Source organism: Mastomys coucha, unplaced genomic scaffold (genome assembly GCF_008632895.1).
Source record: "Mastomys coucha isolate ucsf_1 unplaced genomic scaffold, UCSF_Mcou_1 pScaffold13, whole genome shotgun sequence".
In the NCBI taxonomy this organism is placed as follows: domain Eukaryota; kingdom Metazoa; phylum Chordata; class Mammalia; order Rodentia; family Muridae; genus Mastomys; species Mastomys coucha.
In genome coordinates this window covers 84,855,877-84,878,616 of record NW_022196895.1, presented here as the reverse complement: position 1 = coordinate 84,878,616, position 22,740 = coordinate 84,855,877, and the positions used below count along the sequence as shown (strand labels likewise).

The following is a 22,740-nucleotide window of genomic DNA, read 5'->3' as shown; positions in this document are numbered from 1 at the left end:
CTCTACCATAAACATGCTGCCTGAACAATCAGACCCCTCCATGTGCAGTCCTTGGTTGGTGGTTGAGACCCTGGGAGCTCCGAGTGTACTAGTTAGTTCATATTATTGTTCCTCCTAAGGGGCTACAAACCCCTCAGCTCCATTGGTCCTTTCTCTAATTCCGTCACTGGGGACCCTGTACTCAGATCGATGGAACCTCAAATCGACTAGACCAGAAAAGAAATTCTTCCCGCCACATAATAGTCAAAGCACCAAATACAGTAAATAAAGAAAGAATACTAAAAGCAGTAAGGGAAAAAGGTCAAGTAACATATAAAGGCAGGCCTATCAGAATTACACCAGACTTCTCACCAGAGACTATGACAGCTAGAAGATCCTGGACAGATGTCATACAGACCCTAAAAGAACACAAATGCCACCCCAGACTACTATACCCAGCAAAACTCTCAATCACCATAGATGGAGAAACCAAAGTATTCCATGACAAAACCAAATTCACACAATACATTTCCACAAATCCAGCCCTTCAAAGGGAAATGGGTTTTTAAGTTCAGCAACCCAGGTACTCAGAGACTGACACAGCCATGCTGAAATGGTACTCTGTTATTTCTCAAATTGGAAGAAAAAAATCTCACCATCCCTGTGGTTTTGTAGGCATGAAGAATGCAAGAGCTACAGAATGACAGAAGCTGGCACAAAGACATTTAAGTTAATCTTGGGAGTACAGGTAATGTGTAACTGGGCTAGCTTTTCTGCAGGGAATTCTTGCAAGAAACATGTGACGGTGTAAAGATAAAGCCTGAGGTTCCGGGAGAAGTGAGGCGTTTGATGATGAAAGCTGCAGAAACTGAATGGAACTCCAATTCATTACCTCATGTGCCCCAAGTGTCAGATGAGGACCTACAGGATTTGCAGTTTAGCCTGCTGGAGTTTCAAGTTTGTGTTTTATGCTTCTTGCCTCCCATTAGAAGTGGCAATCTGTACCCTTTGCCATTGTGTACTGGAAGTATGCATGCCTTCTTTACTTTGTAGGGGCTTAAGTTAAGAGTTTGCCTTGTGGGAAAGAAAAGACTTAAACTTTGCACTTCTGAACAATTTCTTGTCACTGTAAAGACTTACAAAGACTGTTGAAATCAAACTAAATCTACACAGAATTAAGAGATGATCACAAAACTTTATGGTCAGTAGGAAGTAGGCAGTCTTATGTTCTAAATATGAAACATCACCCTCAGAGTCATGTTTTAAATTATTGGTCTCTGGCTGCTGTTGGTACCACATTCAAAGTCATTGGAACATGTGCCTGGTAAATCTCGTTCCCTAGGGACAGACTTTTGCAGGTTAGAGCCCAGAGCTTTCTGCTTCCTTATCAAAAGTGATGTTAATGACCTCCATGGCATGTTCATTCTGGTACCAAAATAGCATGATAATCACCACTCCTTCCTCACTGCAGTGGACTACATTTTCTAAGCCACAAATTAAAATAAGCAATCCCTCCCTTAAGTGGGTTCTACCGGGTACGTTGGCCCCAGTAATGTGAAAGTAACCAATAAAGCTTGTGGCTGTCTTAGAATATAGCTGCTTTAGTTTTTGTGCTGAGGCAAGAAAACTTTATAATCAATTTTTCCTATGGGAGGAAATTCTTTCCCAAACACAAATTTGATCTGAGCCCTCCCTGCTTGTAAACCTGAAATTTTGGAATCTCTGACATCACAGAGTTTGGCAAGCACAGTCTGTCACCAAACCTCTCCACTACATCTTGTCCCATACCTGACTATAGTTTGTAATCACAAACTATACTTAACTTATTATACTTAAGCTCATCATGTGTTCACAACCCTCACTCACTTCATGTCCTCATTCAGACAATTCGTACTGCTGAAATCTTTGAATTCTATATACATCCTGATAGTATCACATGTGAATTTCTGAGATACCTCCTCTGGACTCAAAGATGTAGCTTTTAACTTTCCATTCTTCCACTACAGCATTTCTGTCAGAATTTAGCATGTCTTGTTGATTCATTTTACATTCAGAGCTCCAGATAAGCAACAGCTTCCTACTCAAAGACAGGCACTGACATTACAACTCTCCTAGGCCCTGTCACTAATAGGCCAACAATCACACACTCCAGGAGTAAAGTGGACAAGACATTGTGTACCTCATGCAAACAATGAAGAAACACTTCTGTCATGATTATGTCTTTTTCATTATCTCTGGAAATGAACTTCGATGAATTGTTTCCTCATTAGCCAAATGAAGTAACTATATATCAAATGACATCATTTTTATGTTGCAAACTGCATCTGATAATTGATTTGTTTACTTAGTCCTATTTTTCTAAATAGTTATTTCCTCCTGAGTTTTTGCTCAATTTTGGTTTTAGTTTGAATTCTGTTCTTCCTCTGAGGGTTTGCTTTTACTTTTGGAGAATGTTCTGGTTAGCTATATCTGGATAAATATACTTAAGGGACGACTAAGAGCCATTAATCATTTATTATCCATTATTACCACTTCCCTCACACACGGGGAATATCCCATGATAAATGGTCAGCTATCAGTTATTAAATGATTCACTAAAGTATCTATATGAGAAATATAGGTACTGCAAATATATTGCAAGATTTGTAATTTGCTCTAAATAAAGGAATATATTATTTTTGTATTAGAATATATAATGAGTACAAGAAATTAAAGTAATTTTAGCATTGAGCAGAAAGTCCTTGAATATTTCCTGAATGTTTAAAAGTCAACCAGGGTCAATAGAATAGTTAATGTTAAAGAACTACAGAGACATAATTTAGAACTACTGAATTTAATAGAAACCAGGAATCACCTCTTCACTAAACAAAGTGAAGAAAGCAAGATTCAGGACATAGTTCAAGGACCTACAATAATGAGAATAAGTGCCTAGTAGTATTATCCTTTACAGTCCTAACAGTTCCACTCCAGATAGCTTTAAAGTGGTAATGTCCGTACAAATGTATGAGAGAAGTTTTGAAGGGGACAATGGTTTAAAAAAATATGTCAAGCTCTGGGATAACATTAGAAAGAAAGGGTCATGCTGTAGAAAGACAAGCCTAGAGGCTGGAACATGGAAGGTGTTGAGACTAAATACAGAGGGATCAAATATAAACCAGCTAGAACCTAGTACAGTTCCTCAACACATGATTTTTCAAGTCTCTTGCTTCTAACAAAAAAGTTCTACCTTCCCTTCGTAGTCCCAAGCATTCAGATTTTTTTCAACCTTACTGTTCCTTAATGAAGCTTCAACTACTCTATCTTAGAACTAACAGAAAGATCATAATTTACCAACATAAACACCCAAGTATTAAATAACTGAAAGTATTAAAAAGAACCTTTGAAGCAAGGGACAGCTCCAGCAAAAATGACAAATTTGATTCAGAATGCAGAGGTGGGGGAGATAGTCTATAAAAATAAGATACAGTGTCACATACTGAGGACATCTTAACTTAGTTCTAAATAGCTACAGAAGTCAGTATTTCATATGGTAGAAACCAGTCACCCATGTGTTGCTATCATCCTAGTGAAAACAACATAATAAAAGGAAATACTACACAAAACCAATCAGGTAGAAGAATTAAGCACAAGAGATCAGTAGATAACTAAATTGTCCACATTCTGTCTTGAATCTCTCCTTTAAAAACTCTTAGTACACTTAGACAGCTCTTCTGAGTGGTTACTTAATCCATGAGAATAAAAAGTGTACTGAGTTTTACATTGTGCTGTGGAATGGAAGAGGTACATAAATTGTGTGTTTTGAAGCAATTGCCTTTTCAGATGACTAAAAGCTATTCTGAATAGAAAGTCAAAGAATGTTCACTGGAAACTTTTCATGGTTAACAAATGGAAACCACACTAAAATGCAAATATTCTGGTTTTAAATATACATATAATACGTATAAATTCTGGTTTAGAAGGTAAAAATCCCAAAAGAAACCCCAATAATACTGAAAAATATGTTTGAAAGTCTAAGGGAAATATATTCTAACAGATCTAAAAGGTCCTATGCTTAAAATAAAGCCTCTTATGGCAAACATGCAAAGTCAAAATGTCATAGTCAGATGAAGGTACAACTTAAAGAAAAGTAAAAGGACTATCCACTGGGGAAGAGTTACAATGCCCAGAGGTACACCTTGTAACAAGGCCTAAAGAATGCTTGAAAACACCTGCCTGCACCTATAAAAGTAAATGCAGATAAAATTTCAAAACATCAAGGAAAGAGAGTGAGTGAAATGGAGTCACAGAAATAAAAGATTTTCAGTAGATAAAGAGAGAGTGACTTTGCAGGAGAAGCCCTTAGAGAATGAACCAATAGATAGCATTTTTTCTCCAAGAAATGATGAGCCTTTGATCTAACTTATATACTAAGAAAATTTACCTCCCTGGGAATAATAGCTCTACTCCCATTGAATTTGCTTTATAAATGTAACCAGCCAAACTGTCTGACACTATCTCATTTGTATTGGCAAATAGTCATCATGTTTCAGAACATTCCCATGTTTTCATTGGGTACTGGTCTAAAGATGGATAAGTCATTAAATTAAAATTGATTAGTCCAACACTTGAGTCCAGAAAACTGGGGAAAGGTTTTGATACTTATTGTACAACCAAGTACAAACTAGGATAAGAACTGCAGCATGGTCTTATTAATATTAAAATGTCTACCTTGTGACTGGAAAGATGGTTCATTAGCTAAACACATTTGCTACTCTTGCAGAGAACCCAAATTTCATCACCACTACCTACATGGCAGCTGACAACACTCTGTAATTCCAGACAAAACACTAATGCACATAAAATAAATAAATCTAAAGAAAATCAAAAAGAATGTTTGCCTACCTCCCATTCTAGAATTTTTGGGAGAAATACCATGTGGCAAAGAACAATGAAACAACAAAACTCAAATTTTCAAACTTTTATATACTTTGTACTTACAGAGAAGCAAAGCCATATTCCCCTTTCCAAACTTAATACTTGCTATTCTCATTACTGTTGGAACTGAATATCATTCATAACTCATTTGTCCTTACAAATGCCTCTGACTTAATCAATAGGTGCTGTCACTACTTGCTCTCAAGCAGGTACCCTGATCTCCATCCCCATTACCCTTCTTTTTTCCAAACTGTCAGTCTCAACAAACCTGTATTTCTAAAATCGATGCTTATCATCCTCATTTATTGCAATTTTGTTCTCATTTGAATTTACTTTCCATAAATGATCAATCAGATATTTCCTTTCTATTCAAACCTCTTTGGAAAATATGATATGATAAAATCCTCTGTTGTTACCCAGGAAAATGTTTTTGGATTCCTGGACAGAACTCATAAAAGAAAAATTGCTATGTTCCATTTAATTGTGTATGAAATGAATGCTTTCCTATATACCTCCCAGAATTAATGATGATGAATTTGTGTTAAGGTATCATCTCCTTCTACTCTATTTCTTTGTTTCTTCATTGAGCATGTCTTCTAAGTTTACATATTCCCAGTAATGATGTACATAGAGGGAGTAGAGAAAAATTGATAGCATTTGCAAACAACTGATCTCATTGCTGTGACCCAAGGGAGGTTTATTTTGGTTCATGGCTTTAGATACAGTCCATAATGGCAAAGAAAGGTATGGCAATAAGAGTGTGAGGTAGCTGGCCACATTGTGTACATATATATAAAGAAAAGTAAAAAGAAGATTATCTCTCAGGGCTCCATTTAATTCAGTCCAAGCCCCTAACCTGGGATGGTACTATTCACATTCCAGGTAGTCTTTCATCCTCAGTTAAACGTCTCTGGAGATGTTCTTACAGACACATACAGAACTGTTTCCTACATGGTTTCAAATCTAAACAAGTTGACAATAAAGATTAATTATCACAGACAAAGGAAGTTTCTGAGAAGCTGTTTTAACAAAGTACCACAGAAAGGGTGGCTTAAACAACACACATGTTTCATTTTCAGAATTCTGAAAGCTAAAATTACAAACTTAAAATGGCTTGAACATTGGTTCTTTTATGCCTCTGCCTTCTTTTAGCTTGCAGAACACTTTTTGGAGTTCAAAACACTCTCCTCCCCATGTCTTCATGGGGTTTCCTGTCTGCACTCTAATAGGCTATTTAAAAAGATATTGGCCATGATGGGTTTACCACATCAATGATTTCCCCCAATCCCTTCCAATCATAATCTAGAACTTCTACTGAAAACACAACATAGCATTTCTTTATCCTTATGATTCATTTTGAACTAACATTTACATGGGCTCGATTAAGTATCCAGTTGTCTCTAAACAAAATGGATTCACTTTGCCTTTGTGTTATTACAGTATGATTTTCATCTACCAGGAAACCATTTACAACAGTCTGAGTTTTCCTCAATTCCAGAAGTACTATACTTCTTTCTTGAGTAAACTTTAGTGACTTTTGATCACTACAGCCTTCCTGAGTATCTTCTTTCTCTGTCTCTTCCTCCATCCTTCCAAAATACATGTATAGTGCCACCTCCCTTCTCCTAGCATCACTGCCTCTTGTTCAGCACACCCACATCAAACAAGCATTGGATTGGACTGTAATCCAGATATTAGGCTGAGACTAGAAATCCAAATAGTTTTCCTACTGCATATATCTGACTTAACATGGATCACAGGAGTTGATAAATACTTATGGAAAGACAGCAAGGGGAAAGGCAGGTAGAATTAAATACAGAAAGAAGCTTTTTTTCTCTGTATTTGGGACAGAGGAAATTAAATTAAGTAATCTATAGTAGAGACTGTATTGTGGGCCGTGGCTTAAAGGCCATATCTGCTCTGTTTGAGTTGATAGGGCTCTCTTTCTCTAAGCTACTTTACCTGACCAATCTTTCTGCTTTCTCAACCCAACTACCTCATATACTACTGCAAGATGTGGCCAACATGTGACTTCCACTTTATAAAAACTTCACTGGCTGCTAGGTGAAATCCAATATCTAGAATTTGCACTTCTTAACCTATCCCAAAACATGTGACAAAATGTGTTCTTTATATTCAAAGCCCATTTCCCCGGCCAGTGATGTTTTATAAGATGTGCCTTCTATATAGGGTTTCTCTCTCCTATCATTCCTGTCTCTACTCATCTAAAATATACAAGATTCCCAGATCATGGTTCCCACCAAACCAGAAGAAACTTTTCTCATCTCTTATTTCCTCAAACCATTCCAAATGCTAATTAGCACAATCCCCCATGTAATACATTTAGCCAGATGCTATTATTTCAAATCACAAATACAGGCATTTCCTATATTATAACTCACAGTAGAGTCATTCATTAATTTCTTAACAGAGAGAGAATATGTACACATATAATTTCAAATAAGATAGAATGGATTTGCATAAGTATTTAAATTATTGTTATGATCATTCATTCTAAACATTCAATCAGTTATAATTCTGAACAGAATAATGCTATTTGACAACAAGGTTATAATTTTCCCTATCTTTTAATTCTTTAATTCTGCTATTTTAACAAAAATTTCATGGCCAGACTACATTAAAAGTGAGAAGTCAAGCTCTCTCTTTTCCTTCCTCCTCTTTCTGCCTCCACCTTGCCTCTCTCTCTCCCAATAAACCTCACATGGAACTATTAAAAAACTGAGAAGTCAAATACTGAGTCAGTTCAAGGAAATGCAGTACTAGTGGTTGGACTTATTTCCATCTGATTAAATTCTTATTTTTATAAAACAGTTCTAACATATGTGAGAAACAGAAGGTCTATCTATAAAATCATTTATTTAACTATCCATAACCATGTATTTTAAAAGATAGTAGAGAAGAGACTGGGTAAACAGCAACATGGTAAAGTGCTTGCCTCACATATATGAGACCTGAATTTTGATCCCCAGTACCACACACATAGAAACAGAAAATTAAGGGTTACAATGAGAAATCTGATGTCATAAGCTAATGGAACAAACTGTCTCATGGTAAGTACACTAACACTACCAAGCCCTCTATCAAAAATAATAATGGAATTCCTTGTTTCTCACTTGAAAAATAGTATATGTTCAATTGTAGCATGCAGTTTATAAAATAAATTAATTAATTAACTCTATACATTCATAGAACTGATTGGAAATATGATTAAATTTTTCCTATAATCTGGGGTTCTGATATACTTTGGGAACACAGTGCAGTGGAACCTTCCTGGAATATATGAGGGTGACCTTAGTGAGGACCCCTAGTAATGGGGGATACAGAGTCTGAACTGGCTGTTTTTGTAGCCAGGCAAGGCTTCAAGTGGTAGGATAGGTTTATATTCAGTTGAGTTGTTGGCTGAGACATTTCCATGTTCAATCCAGGCTGAAGCTAGGATAGAGGTTCAGCCTCATAAAACTGAGAGTAGAGCTCCATTGCTTGGGATAACATCAACACAGCTCGTTGAATGTAGAGAGGCTGAGCTAGTGACTACATGGAACTTTCACCCCTACATTCTAGGCTCTTTTGCACAGGAAGATACTATGCAAGCTATCAAAAGAGAAACCAGGGCACCAATTGAACCTCAAAAACTTTGACCTATAATTTGTCCTGCCTACAAGGTGTGCTGGGGCAATGGTGGTTTAGAACTTGTGAAAGTGACCAGACAGTGTCTGGTTTAACTTGATGTCCACACCATGAGAGTGTGCATGCCCTACACTGTGTAGATGGCCAGGAATTGAAAACCGAAACTGGATAGCCCAAACACATAGGTAAAACCAAACATGACTCCCCCACCACCAACAAAAAAAAATCAATGAAATCATTCTTAATCATATTCTGCTATACTCCAGTCATCATCAGAGAGGCTTCCTCCAACAGCAGATGGGATGGAGTGAGTGCAGAGACCAATAACCAGAGATTAAATGGAGAGTAGAAATATGAAGTATCCATTGGATCCCTTTACTGAGAGCTTGAGCAAACCCACAGAAGAAGTCAAGGAAAGATTGTAAGAGTCAGAGGTCATGGAAGATACCAGGAACATAGTCCACTAAATCAACTAAGCAGTGCTTATGTGGGCTCACAAAGACAAAAGCAGAAAGCACCAGACCTGCATGGGTCTACACCAGGTACTTTGCATATATGTTATGCATGTAAGCTTGGTGTTTTTGTGGGAATGAGTATGTCTCTGATACTTTTTCGTGCTGTTGGGACTACCTTCCTTCTATTGGATTGCCTTGTCCAGCCTCAGTATAAGGGCATTTGCCTTGTCTTATGTCTTATCTTATCATCTTTGGTTGTTCTTGGAGTACTGATCCTTTCTGATGGAAAATGGAGGAAAAGTGGATCTGAGCAATAAGGGAGAAGGGGAGAAGCTGGGAGGAATGGATAGAGGGAAAACTGTGGTCATAATGTAGTATATAAGAGAAAAATCTATTTTCAATTAAAAAAAAGAAAATTGTACAGAACACACATGCCCATGCACATTCATTCATAAGCACACTTTCACTAAGACATTATAAAATGTTAATATGGTTGCAGAATGAAATTCATTAGCACAGGTTTGTATTGGGGACAGTAAACTGAAATGAGAATGTGAACTTCTGTAATCATCCTGATGATTAAGTTGAACATTTGAACACAGAGCTCATGTCTATATTTTATTCTTACTAACCACCATCTTCACCCTTGCTGCATTCTGCAGGTATGACACCCATATCTATTTAAAGTGTTAGTAAACATAGATCAGTATGTTATCACTCTTTACGCAGACAACTTTCTATATCCCTCTTCTATTGAGCATAGCTTTTTCCCTTGACACCATCCTATGCAATATGGTCTTTCCTTAGATATGATATTTCCTAAACCTGTAGCTTATGGATGATGGGTCATTCTCTAGATACCTTCTTATACCTTCATCTTATGAAACATGAATATTTCTTCCTGGGAAGATTATAAAAAAAGAGCAAGGTTTTAAAGATACAAGTTGGCTAAATAGCTGAAGTCAGGAGAAAATTTCTCACATTAAGATTTATTGGATTGTGAATAATCTCTCTAGGGAAGTGCCAGCAGTCCCATCAGTGGAGTTATTTAATTAAAACAATTCTAAAGTAAGTACATGAGATGTTGCCCTAGGGAGTCATTTTGCATTGATCCCAGAAGGATCGACTTGATGATCTTAAAATTGTTAGCAGTTTTAAAACCTTTATTGTCTTCAGAAATAGTTTCCCACCATTTTCATGAAGGAAGGAAAAGGCCATCCTATTTCTAATCACCACTACCTATAAAGTCAAACCAAAACAAAGGGCAACATCAAAAGTACAGTTTACAAATCAGGTTTTCTTTTTTCTTTTTTTTTTTTTTTTTTTTTTTTTTTTTTTTTTGGTTTTTCGAGACAGGGTTTCTCTGTGTAGCCCTGGCTGTCCTGGAACTCACTCTGTAGACCAGGCTGGTCTCGAACTCAGAAATCCGCCTGCCTCTGCCTCCCAAGTGCTGGGATTAAAGGCGTGCGCCACCACCGCCCGGCTGCAAATCAGGTTTTCTAACAGTTTTAAATCAGATCCCTACTGGCAACATTACCTCTGAGAAAGTTCACTAAAGCCAGCCCTGGAGCCAAGAGTTTTACTTTCCCCCTACTTCCTTCAGTAATTATTTTCTTGTTTGCGTATTCAAAATTAAATGTTTTTATTCTTTAAAATAAAACCCACGATTTTTTCCTTTACTCAGTACTGTGACTAGACTATGCATAAATTCCCATAATGGTCCATGCACTAATTCTCCAGAGATCAATGCTTCCTCTCTGTAGCTTTTGAATTTTGATGAGAAAATTTTTAAGCAAAAATGAAGTCTCAGTAGTCTTAAATAGCCCTGACCTGTGGACTGAATATGCTCCATGGTGATGTTGAAAGATATCAAAGACTGCACACTCTTAATCACACATGAGACTTTGTCTCCACCATATACCAGCACCCACACAACCCAACACCCCAACACCTGCTCTACAGAGGAAATAAGTTCCAGATTTTGTGGTCGGCTGCTTCTTTCAAACTGGGTAAAGAGTAGCTATAGTAAAGGACCAGAGGATGAAATATGGATTCACCTGACCTTTAAAAATTAAAAGAATACAGATAAAGATCTGAACAATTTCCAGTAATCTTTGAAACAAGAGTCTGTGGGAGATTCTTTCTTAATGGTCCTCTTACTAGCTTTGGAGTGTCCTTTGACATTCAGAATTCCCTTAGCCTTTTAGACCAAGTCTCTACTTTCATCACTTTATACCTATCAGTACTACACAAGAGTCATTTTATGCATTTTCCTTCCTTGTTAATTCTGGATAAGCAAAACAAAATCTGAAGTAAAAGCAGGCTGATATATTAAGATGGATTATAAAGGCAGCCAAAAGCCACCTATTGAAATAAGCCAAGCTATGAAATGTAAACCAGGATAAACTGCATGTAGAGCTAAGATTCATACCTTTCTGTTTTCAAAATCACCAATCATATTATAGAATAGTTTAGGTTTTTAATAAGGATTTGGTGGATGAGTTAATGGATGAGTTCATTTTCCCATATCAGCAAGCCTATTTATGGAAACTGGATCTAGGACACTCTTCCCTTCCCACCTTTGAATCCTGACATCATGCTAACACTACAGGGGAAAAAAAATCATACTGTTCCCACTTGATCTAGAGGTGAACATTATCTTTTAAAAGTATTCTACCATGTGATTCCACAGAACTAGTCCAAGTTCTGGAGTCCCAACTATTAAAGGGATCTCTGAGCATTGCTAAGCAGCAATAAACATGCATAGACCATTTAGCTGTTGTGTCAATTGCTGGCACCTGGGCAAAGAGTGTGAGACTAGCAAGGTTGTAAGAAACAGACCATAGAAAGGAGTGTGGAAGACATGGACATCTTTGTCCCACCCAAGAAGAATGACACTCTTTAAAGGGACACAGTGAGCAGCCACTCAGTGTCCAACCTAATTGGTCCCCCACCACTAATGCATCTTTTCTGCTTCATCCTTCCCTCCACACCTGCTTATCTCTCTCCTTTTCCCATAATTTTCATGTTTGTACACAAATGCCCTCACTTCAATTTGATCCTTCTTCAAACTATAGCCTTAGTCTTTTGCTTCTACTCACTGATACTTTGTTAACTATCTTTTTCACACATCCTGGGTGATAATAACGTCAAAGTTAGTATATTCAATCCTGAAATGCTCATCTGCTCTACTGTTCCATAATATTGAATGATAGGTATTCAGAAACTATGTTACAACTCAGGAGACCAGAAATACTTCCTTTCTGACAAGCCCAATTTGGTCTCCTAATTCTCTGTCATTTTAAACTAAAGCTAATATCTTCCAGATCTTAGATCATAAAAATCTGGGTACATTCTTAAAGCTTCCTTCTCTCTAACATCCAGGTCAAATAAGAGTGGAAATTTTTTGCTAATCTTAAGTAGGAATTACTTAAATTAATTTTGTGCTCAAAATTGCAATTAAATATTTTCAACATTTTCCTAGAAATTCAACATGTTTGAAAGAAATGTTATAATACAGTTCTGAGAGTAGTAAATAAAAATAAAATAGTAAAATAGTAAATAAAATGATTATCATTATGAAGATGAGCATTGAAGACTCTGGTTGTTGATCCTGACTCTGTGTTCTTCCTGATCATGTTTTAGAATTCCTTGTTCTTTTAGCTTTCTTTTTTGTTGTTGTTTTTGTTGTTGTTGTTGTTGTTTGTATATCAATCAATCATGTTTTGCTTAGTCTTACATGCCTATACAGTGTAAGGGACAGGAACCACACCCAAAGTCGTCTTTGGCATGCTTACTTCCTCAGTGTGATTTTGGTGAGATTCATCTCTGTTATTGAGCATAGGGACTAGACTTCCCTTAGGAATGCAGTTTTCTACTGCAGGGGTGAGCCCTTCATATTTGTCTATCCTACTCTTGATGAACTTCTGGGTGGTTCTCAAATATTGCTCCTGTCATCACTGTTGCTATAAACATGGCTGGGGGATTCTAATTCACGTGGGCAAGCTCTAAAATGAGCAAACAAAGCAGAATCATTGTACCATAAAATATGTGGTCCTTTAGCCAGCTAATGAATCATATTCCAGAACAGCTGTGAGATTCATCTCTGTTGGCAAGCACGTGATGGTTTCTCAGTCTCTGTCTTTCACCCCTCTCTTCTTAAATTAGGCACCAGAAAATGTTCTCTCCTGTAGTTGAGTATTCAAACATACTACAAGAGACACTCAATTGCTTCATACAAAGTGGATATCTAGTAAAAGTTGTGCAGGATATTGGAATTAGGGGTTATTTAACTAGAAACATATTTTACTTAACTATTAACTAAGCCCAGAGCTACAAGATAAGCAATGGACTCCCCAAGACTTCCACCACAAACTCTGCTATCAAAGAACTGTTTTGAAAGGTCACCACCTAAGTCACATCTATTTTACCAAGAATTGGGAAAATAATACAGCACTGATTTGTCTATTTAATTTTATCAGTAATTAAGAATCCCTATTTTAAAACTAAAGAACATTTTAACGTCCTTTTCGCTAATAGTATCACTTATCCAAAGTAAGATCTCTTAACTAGCTCAATTTTCTGCTAAAAGACTAAGGAAAGGAGGAGAGAATACAGCATAAAGGAGCTCTATAGATATATATGCAATGGTCATATATCATCCTTTCAAGGACAAGAGGATCAAATCTACCCATACATCACTTAACATCTAACTATGTTGTTACCCCTATGTGACTCATACAGATTGGAGGCCTTAGAAAGACTGGAAGACTTTACTAAGCCCAACATTCCCATATGGAGTATTGTGAAGGTAATGTTTATGTCCAAGTATACAGTGGGAAAAGATAAAGAAATCTGTCTAGAGTATTGAGAAGAAGTTTCCTCAACCATAGAGAGTTACTAGTGAAGAACAGAAGTCAGTATTTATGACAAGCATGTAGTGTTCCTCTTTCCTGTGAAATTTGGATAATATTATGTACATTAGGGTTTCTGATTTTTAAGTTTCTTTAATATTAAATATATCAACTCCCTCTTTATGTTATATTCTGACAATTTACTAGGCACATTATGATTTCTGCACTTTTTAAGTTTGGATTTAGTATTAAACAGATCAATTCCACCATTTTATTATATAAAATACAGTACTTATAGATCTTGTTAAATTGTAAATAAAGCATAAAAGGAGATTTTTAGATACATTTTAAGGTAAATGTTTAAATATAGCAAATTTTTAATTTCAAAGTATTCTTCTTAGAAAAAACTACCCTTCCAAAGATTTTGAGGTTTGTAATGGTAGATTCTTTTAAATAAATCATTATTATTAATAACTTCATGTGTTGTTCTGTTACTTCAGTGAGAGGGAGTGAGCCACTAACACAAGGTTTTACAGAAAATGATGGCTGTAAAACCCAGAATTTCTTTGACATATTGTACCTAATCCATGTGGCCATATGAGAAGAATCGAAGCCTTTAACTGGTACATTTAACATACGTATATCATTATTCTCTTTCTGACACAATATCTGTAAGTTTCTAAAGTATATGGACTGGAAGTATATGGGTTGAAGATGAACTCTGTCTTAAGTTTTGTTCAGAATTTGCTAATAAAATCAGAATAAAGTCATGCAGAAGAGATCCTAGATATTAAGGTGCTGAAACTAGTCCCAAGTGATCAGCAAATGGGCATGGTATCATGCATTGCTGAGATAAGCTTTAAAAGAAAGGATTGCTCTGAATCTACATGTTGACAACATTATTTCAATCTAGCCTTATGTCATCATAAAGACTATGTAAATCTGAATTTCCTCCCACATCACTGAAACCTTGGAGATACTTGCATTCCGAAATGACAGCAATTAAGGAAAAGATGAGATTGGTTTACAACATTATTCGTTGAGGAAAAATTACATCAAAAATCAAGCAATGGAATTGGAAAAAGAATACAGTAACATTTTAAGCTTTTGGTTGGGTTTCTTAGAATTAAACATTGTGTGGTAGACAAAAAGAAAGTTTTTCCTTACCTGACCAGACTACTTTTATCTTCTTTTCCCAAGGTCCACTTGGAAAAGCATGAAACAAGCAGGAGTAGGTGCCAATGTCTGCTTCGGAGGCATTGTAAAAGGAAAGGCTCATGTTGCGGAACCCCACTGTTGAGTTTAGAAAGTGCACTCTATGGAGGTAGTAAGAATCTATGTACATACTATGATTAGGGTTGTAAACAGCTATGCTCACTGTCTCTGTGCCAATGTTCTTGGTCCACTCCACTTGGGTTAAGTTATCCGTCAATGGATATACACATTCCAGAGTCATAGTCTTAGAAAGCCGAACAGTTGTGTCCCACAATGTCTCTTCACACAGCGCTAAAATGTATATCACATAAATTGAGTTAGATCCAATGATGACAAAAACAAATAAATAAAATTTATAAGACTTAACAAATAGTATGATAAGTTCATGGAGAAGAGTGACAATTTCAACTACAAAATTGCCTTTTGTAAGTTTTAGTATTTCTGAAAAATTGAGAAACTGCCTAAGAGATCCTGCACATGTCACAAAAAAAACAAAGCAAAAGTTTTAAATGAGATATAGGATTGGCTTTACCTTTGTTCACGTGAAGAATAGCCAAAAGCCAAGTAAGATAAGCCATCTCTGGAAACGGTTCAGGAGGCTGGACTGTATAAAAAAAAAAATGTGTATGATGTTATATTCACAACTCAGCATGAAGTGCTGTTTCCTTCCTCTTAGATCTTATCAGCTGCATCTTTTTCTCTGAAGCGTGAGTACAGGAAAGAAGTTTCAGCTTCAAAGGAAGTTTTGCTATCATACAGGGATGAATAGGCTGCAGTTAATTCTCTGTCGGATAGTCAGTTTACTTTAAAAGATATAATTTTCAAGAAAGACTCTTTCATTTGACAAATGTTTACTGAGTGTGCCCTCTGTGCCAGACTCAGCTCTTTGCAACAAGAAAATACAAAAAAATGCATTTTTAAAAATAAAATTCCATGCCATTTTGTTAGGAAGAGACTGATACAATGCTAAAAGTGTACTAGTTATAGTGTGTTGAAGGTGGTTGGTACCTGAGAGAAGTGAAGCAAAGCAGGACAGTCAAACTCTTTTGTTTTAGGCAGATTCAGGAGCTGCTCACTGAGAAAGTGAAATGTGGTGAAGACTGGGTTGATAGGAGGAGCCTGCATAGCAGTCAACCACTCAGGTGTGGCCTTCCAGCTGCACCACAAATCTGGGTTAGATTTGAACAAAGATATACAACAGAATGGACCTCCAACTACAAAAATATTATGATCTAGAAGACATATAAATATATAATTATATCTGATCATTATTCCACTTTTTAATTTTAAAATAAGCATGGAGTACTACTAAGAAACTAGATATTCCAACCAAGTATGCTTGGAGGCTACACCTTATATATAAAACTATGATACACTATCAAAGTGAAATTGATTTCTAAGATTTATCATTCCTCTCTTCAATTATAAAAACAATTCAGGATTGTGGCAAGATGGGTTAGCCAATAAAGATGCTTATTAAAAAAGCCTGATAATCTGAGTCTCCAGAACCTACATAAAGGTAAGAGGCTAGAATTAACTTCACAAACTTATGTTTGGACCAACACAGGTACACCGTGGCACATGAACCCACACACATAAAACAAGCATACACACAATTATAATATGAATAACTAATATAAATAAATAGTAATTCTAATTCTTAAAAATTTTGTGAGGAATATTTCAACAAGACAATCAAATCAAAATTATATCTTTACACAAAGAAGAATTATATTACATTTGGCCCCATTAGCAGAACCAAGATACAATGTACACATTATAAATTAGGTTATTTCTTATTCTCAGCTGGAATTTCATGTTCTCTAAAAACATCTCCCTGTTTTATACTCATGCTGATACACATGATAATAGTTGATTCACACTGATAATCTTTTATATGGAATCCCATGTGATGTTCAAGAGTCAAAATTGTCTTTCACCTTTTTTTTATTCTTTAATCAATCCTTTTTTTTACAGTCCTTTTTTTATAGATACATAGAATCTAATAGAAGAGAAATTGGAGAGGAGCCTTGAAATCATTGGCACAGGGGGAAATTACCTAAACAGAACTCCAATAGCTCAGGCATTAAAATCAAGAATTGATAAATGGGATTTCATGAAACTGGAAAGCTTCTGTAAGACAAAAGCACGTAGTCAATAGGACAAATCAACAATTTCTACCTTTGGTTTTGACAATATGAATAATCCAATTGATTAAGACAATAAAAAAGAAACTGCATTCTAATAAATTTGGAGAATATTTTATATAAAACAGGAGTTTTATGGTGCAAGTGTCCACATGATGTGTCCACATGAGGCATGATCAGGAATTGAAGTAAGTACAGAGTATAAATGAGGTGATTATGTGATCAGGAGGTATATATGACCATAATAGAGAGGTATTTTACAGTCTAAGGGATCACTGATCCAGTTAGAAAGACACATATACATGAACACATATACAAATACATATTTACAAAACGCCTTCAATGTTATGAAGAAAGAAGTTCATGAGAGTATCCAGAAGACCAAATATCCAGACTGGCAGTCTAGTAGAACCCTTTTGTAGGGAGGATACCTGGGAGAAAGTCCTGCCTCCACTGTGAGATGAAAACTCTAGAACCAGGAACACTAGCCAAGTGAGCACTGAGGTCAGGTGCAGGAATGAAAAACTGGAGCAGACAGGAAAGCAGGTGCACCATACCAGCAGCTGGCAATTTTCAATGGAGTTGTAGCTGTGATTAGGAGAGAGGAAATAGAGACAGGAAATAATGGGAGCTGACATTTTATAGATAGGTGGGGTTAGGTTCTGTTTGCTTTTGAAGACTCTGGATGATGGTTCTAAGTTAAAAGAAGGGTAACTGTCACTAACTTGCCTTTTCATTATTCTTTGAAAATTTGGCTTTCTTTAAGTGCCCTCTCCTTTTTCTAAACCACAACATGAAGAATCTAAGCTACTCTATTGGCTGATCTGAGGATATGGAAAAAAACAACCAAAGCCTGAGATGATCCAATTGGAGCACAGGAGATTATTTTCATTCTATACCAGAAGAAAGGTTTTCTTCCCTCAGCCAATGCCTGAGATAACACAATCATAATGCAGGAGATTATTGGCATTCTATACCAGAAGGAACATTTTCTCTTTCCTCCCCTTCCTCACCTGATGTGAACAAGAAAGAATGTTGCATGGTCACTACACTACCGTACATAACTATCTTGAAGATCAATCTGAGGACAATTATCAGAAGATAAATACAAATTCACATCTAGAATCATTGAGCCACTGAATCCATCATCAACTGTGGCATCAGAGCATACAGTGAGATATATTACATTTCATAAAATGTCCCTGTTACTTCTGACCAGATATATCTAAATTGTTACATTTTCTTTCTGTCTGTGCTGTAAAAATAAAAATGTGAATGAGTGAATACTGACATCCAACTTTTAGAACATCTTTGCCATCATCTAAACAAAATAAAATGGCCCCATTGACTTGGATATTTTCCCTGAAGATGAGATGAATTAGCTGGCTTCCAAGACATGACCTGTAAACTCAGAGACACAGCAGTAATAGGCATCTTTAAGTCCATGTAATCTAGGCTGCATTCAGTAACAAAAATATAGCTAGATTCAATAGATGATATTTTCACAAAAGTAAACAACTGGAGAAGTTTATAGATGATACAAATATAATAAGATAGATCAGGTGAGAAAATAACAAAAAGACAAGCTTTGAAAAATGTCCATTCCTATGATACATATTAAAGGGTCCAGGAGGAGGGCTGCCCACTATAGAGGTTCCTGGTTAAAGCTGGAACATTGAGGAGCTGAAGCTCATCTAGAGATATTGGGAAAGGTCAAGGAATGAATCAAGCAGGAGGAAAAAGGGTAAAGGACAAATAAGGGAACTGATTATCCGAGAATTTAAGTGACCACTAATGAGAGATGCTTATGAAACACCCACAGCTAACATCACACCCAGTGGGGAAATTCCCTCTAAGATTAGGAGCAAGAGATATGTTTGCTTTCACTACTGCTATTCATATTGCTCTCTAGGCTTTATCCAAAGCAAATAAGAAAGGAGAAATAAAAGATACCTACACAGCCAAGGAAGAAATAATCCTGTACAGTGATGGCATGATTTTGTATATTAACGGATGAGACATCGCCCCAATACTGTTTAGATAACAAAGCAAACTTTCATGATAAAAAATGAACATATGAAAAGCTAGTATATCTCTAAATACTAACAATAAGTCACATTAGAAGAAATTTTATGTATTAACTTTATTTATAGTCCAGAAAGTAAAATGCATCTGAATAAATTTAACCAAGTTGATGAATCAATAGTTCACATTGGAAATGACAAATATTGCAAGTTTTTAAAAGAAAGCCTAAAAATGAAAAGGCATGCTTAAGAATGTATCTAAAATATGTCAGTGTTCATAAATGGAAATTATACTAATGTGGCAAAGACAATATTCTCAATTAAACCCATAGCCTTATCAGTCATTAGTAAAATTTAAGTGGCCTTATGTTGAAAATGGAAAATGTGATCATGAAATTCATACTGCATTGCAAGGGGTCCTGAACAGTGGACATTTGCCTGAAGAGAAAAGATTGGGTGATTCCTATGCCCCATTTTAAAACTTAGTTCAAAGCTAATAATGAAAACCTTGTTGTTGGAATAAGGACAGACAGACAAATAAATGGCATGAAAGTGATCATTAAAAACTGGCACATGAGGGATGGAATAAAAATCTAGTGCAGTGGAAGCTTCCTAAAATATATGAAGCCAATCCTAATGAAGTTTCAAAATAATGAGAGAGATGAAGTCACAACTAGCCATATCTTGTTACCAAATGATGCTTCTACTATCAGGACTGGGTTACATCCAATTGAGTTTTGGACCAAAGGGGTTCCATGTATATCCTCAAACAACTCAGGTAGTTGCCAAGATAATATGTTTCTCTTCACAAACTGACAAGACCTTTGTTGTTGAAGACCACACCCATATAACCCATTAAACATGAGGTTTTCAAGCTGGTGCCTACAAAGAACTTTCATTCCCATCTTCCTGGTGTCCTTTGGTATGAGAAGGCACTCTGCAGGTAGGTATTCTGCGGGCTTAAAAGGATAAATATATATAGCATCACAGCCCCAAAACCTTGGAACTATAATCTGTCCGGCTTGCAAAATATGCTAGGGTGATGATGGCTTAAGGCTTAGAGGGAGTAACCAACTAATGTTTAATTTGATTTAAGACCCACTCCATGAGATATAATCAATATGCAGTATTGCTTGGATAACAGGAACCAAAGCCAAGAGAGCCAAGAGACCTAGGGTAAAACCAAATGCTACTAGGTTTTATTTGGGGGGGGGTGTTTTTTGTTGTTTTTTAAAGTAGCAATAAAATGACTCGTAATGATATTCTGCTGTATTCATAGGCCAATGCCTTCTTCAGCCATCATCAGAGAAATTTCCTTCTAAGACAGATAAGAACAAATAGAAACTCACAGCCAGACATCACATACACACACACACACACACACACACACACACACACACACACACACACACAAATACATATATTAGCTTTCAGTTCAGTATTTTTACTGAGACTCCTGAGTATATGAATAAGTGCGTCTCTGATTCTTTGGCTTTCTCTTGAGTCCCTCTTCTTTTTTTTCTATTGGCTCACCCTCCTTCACTATGACAGCGTTTGTTCTGTCTTATTTTATTGTGTTATAAAAATTGAAAACTTCAAAAACTAAAACAATACATCTATAGTGAATTAATGAATCAACACAAATCAGTGAGAAACAACACAATATTCAAAGAATGGGACTGGAACAACTATATGGCCACGTGAAATTAAATTTATAATTCCCACCATACACAAGAACTATGTTAAATGAATTGACCTAAATGCAAGAGCTGCATGACCTTAAAGTTGACTAGGGATTATTAGATATGGCACTTTCAAAGGAAGAAATAAAAGGAAAAGTAAGTTGGGACTCATTAAAATTAATACTATTGTGTATCAAAACAGATGTCAAGAAGGTGAAGAGCCAGCCAATATAATGAAAGAAAACATTTGTGAACTAAATAGACCTGAAAGTTATAAAATTTGTAACCCAGCTTAAAAATGAGCAAAGTACTTCACAAGACATTTCTTCAAAGAACATGCACAAATGGCCAACAAACATGTTGAAAGGTATTCAACATCGTTAGTTGTAAGGTAGATGCAGATAAAATCACATTAAGAAATCACTTTATAGTCAGTTAAGCGGCTATCATAAAAAAGAGAAGATGGAATCATACTGTGAATAAACTGAAACTTTTGTGTATTACTAACAAAAATATGAAAGGTTGAAACTGCTGTGGAAAGTAGTTTTCAATTCTTCAAATAGGATCACAGGATGCAACAATTTCACTCCTAGAAATGTACCCTATGATATTAAAACAGAAAATAAATACTCATTCACACATCATCCTTCATAGCATCACTGTTAACAAGAATTAGAAGGTGAAAACAACCTGAATATCCATCATATGCATGGGGTAAACAAATGAAATATAATCATAGCAGGAGATAATATTCTGTCACAATAAGAAATAGACATTGATTCATGCCATCATATGAATGATAATAGAAAACAAATAAAACAGTGTAGGCACAAATGGCCACAGAATGGGTGAATCTGTAAGATATACATCATCATATGATGTAAATCTGTAAGACATACAAAGCACATTGCTGTTTGCAGAGGCTGGTAGAATAACAGAATGGATAGTGACTAATTTATAAAGTTGTATCGGGGATTATAAAAAATGGTTTTGAGTGGATAAGAAGTGGTTATTGGGACTGTAGAAATGGCTCAGTGACTAACAGCAATGGTTGCTCTTCCAGAGGACAATAGTTCAAGTCCCAGCACCAATGGAAGCCTTATTACACACACACACACACATACACACACACACACACACACACACACACACACACACACACACACATGGTTATTGTAGAGCATTATGAATCTGTTAAACACAACTTAAGCAGACACTTAAACATGATTTGATTATTTTTATGTTATATACATTTCGTTATAGTAAAACAAATACCTTAGTTATAATCAAGACTGCAACTGTACCTTTGTAATCCCAACTGCAGAAGCCAGTACAGTTTGCTGTTCATTGTGTATTTATTACCTGATTCCCCAATACCCTGAACTATGGCTAACATTAAGCTTCCTAGAACATTGAAAGGACAGAGCCCAATGACATGCTGTGTCACATGCTTGTGACAACAGCTAGAAATACATTGTATAAAAAATTCATAGTCCACACTGTCAATTAAGAATTTGAGAGATGAAGTAAAGGGGTGTCCACCGAGTAGAGGGGAGCCTAAATCCTCAGCCGCCAGGGAGAGCGAGGGCTGTTTACCTGCAACGCCACCGCTCTTGGGGTTTTCAGTAGTGCACACATGCGCGGAGGAGAACATGGCGGCCCAGAGGGAATGGACCCCGATGGTGTCATCGAGAGCAACTGGAATGAAATTGTTGATAACTTTGATGATATGAATTTAAAGGAGTCCCTTCTTCAAGGCATCTATGCTTACGGTTTTGAGAAGCCTTCAGCTATTCAGCAGAGAGCTATTATCCCTTGTATTA

At 36.2% G+C, this 22,740-nt stretch overlaps 1 protein-coding gene across 10 annotated transcripts in view; it reads right to left on the bottom strand.

Moving 5' to 3' along the window:
• The window catches only part of Cd226 (CD226 molecule), a 98,251-nt gene that overhangs the window by 58,291 nt on the left and 17,220 nt on the right, over positions 1-22,740 (bottom strand). For 2 of the 10 annotated variants that reach the window (XM_031366223.1, XM_031366224.1), the window contains 3 exons: positions 22,514-22,615; positions 15,597-15,668; positions 15,017-15,355 (listed from right to left, as the gene is read on the bottom strand). The exons of 1 other annotated variant lie outside the window; for it this stretch is intronic. In XM_031366223.1, the coding sequence (XP_031222083.1) occupies positions 15,017-15,355; positions 15,597-15,668; positions 22,514-22,571 (469 nt within the window). In that variant the 5' untranslated portion in view covers positions 22,572-22,615. Of the gene's footprint in view, positions 1-15,016; positions 15,356-15,596; positions 15,669-16,072; positions 16,234-17,642; positions 17,772-22,513; positions 22,735-22,740 lie in introns of those variants that run through there. 7 more of the 10 variants (XM_031366227.1, XM_031366226.1, XM_031366229.1 and 4 more) reach the window with 6 other exon arrangements.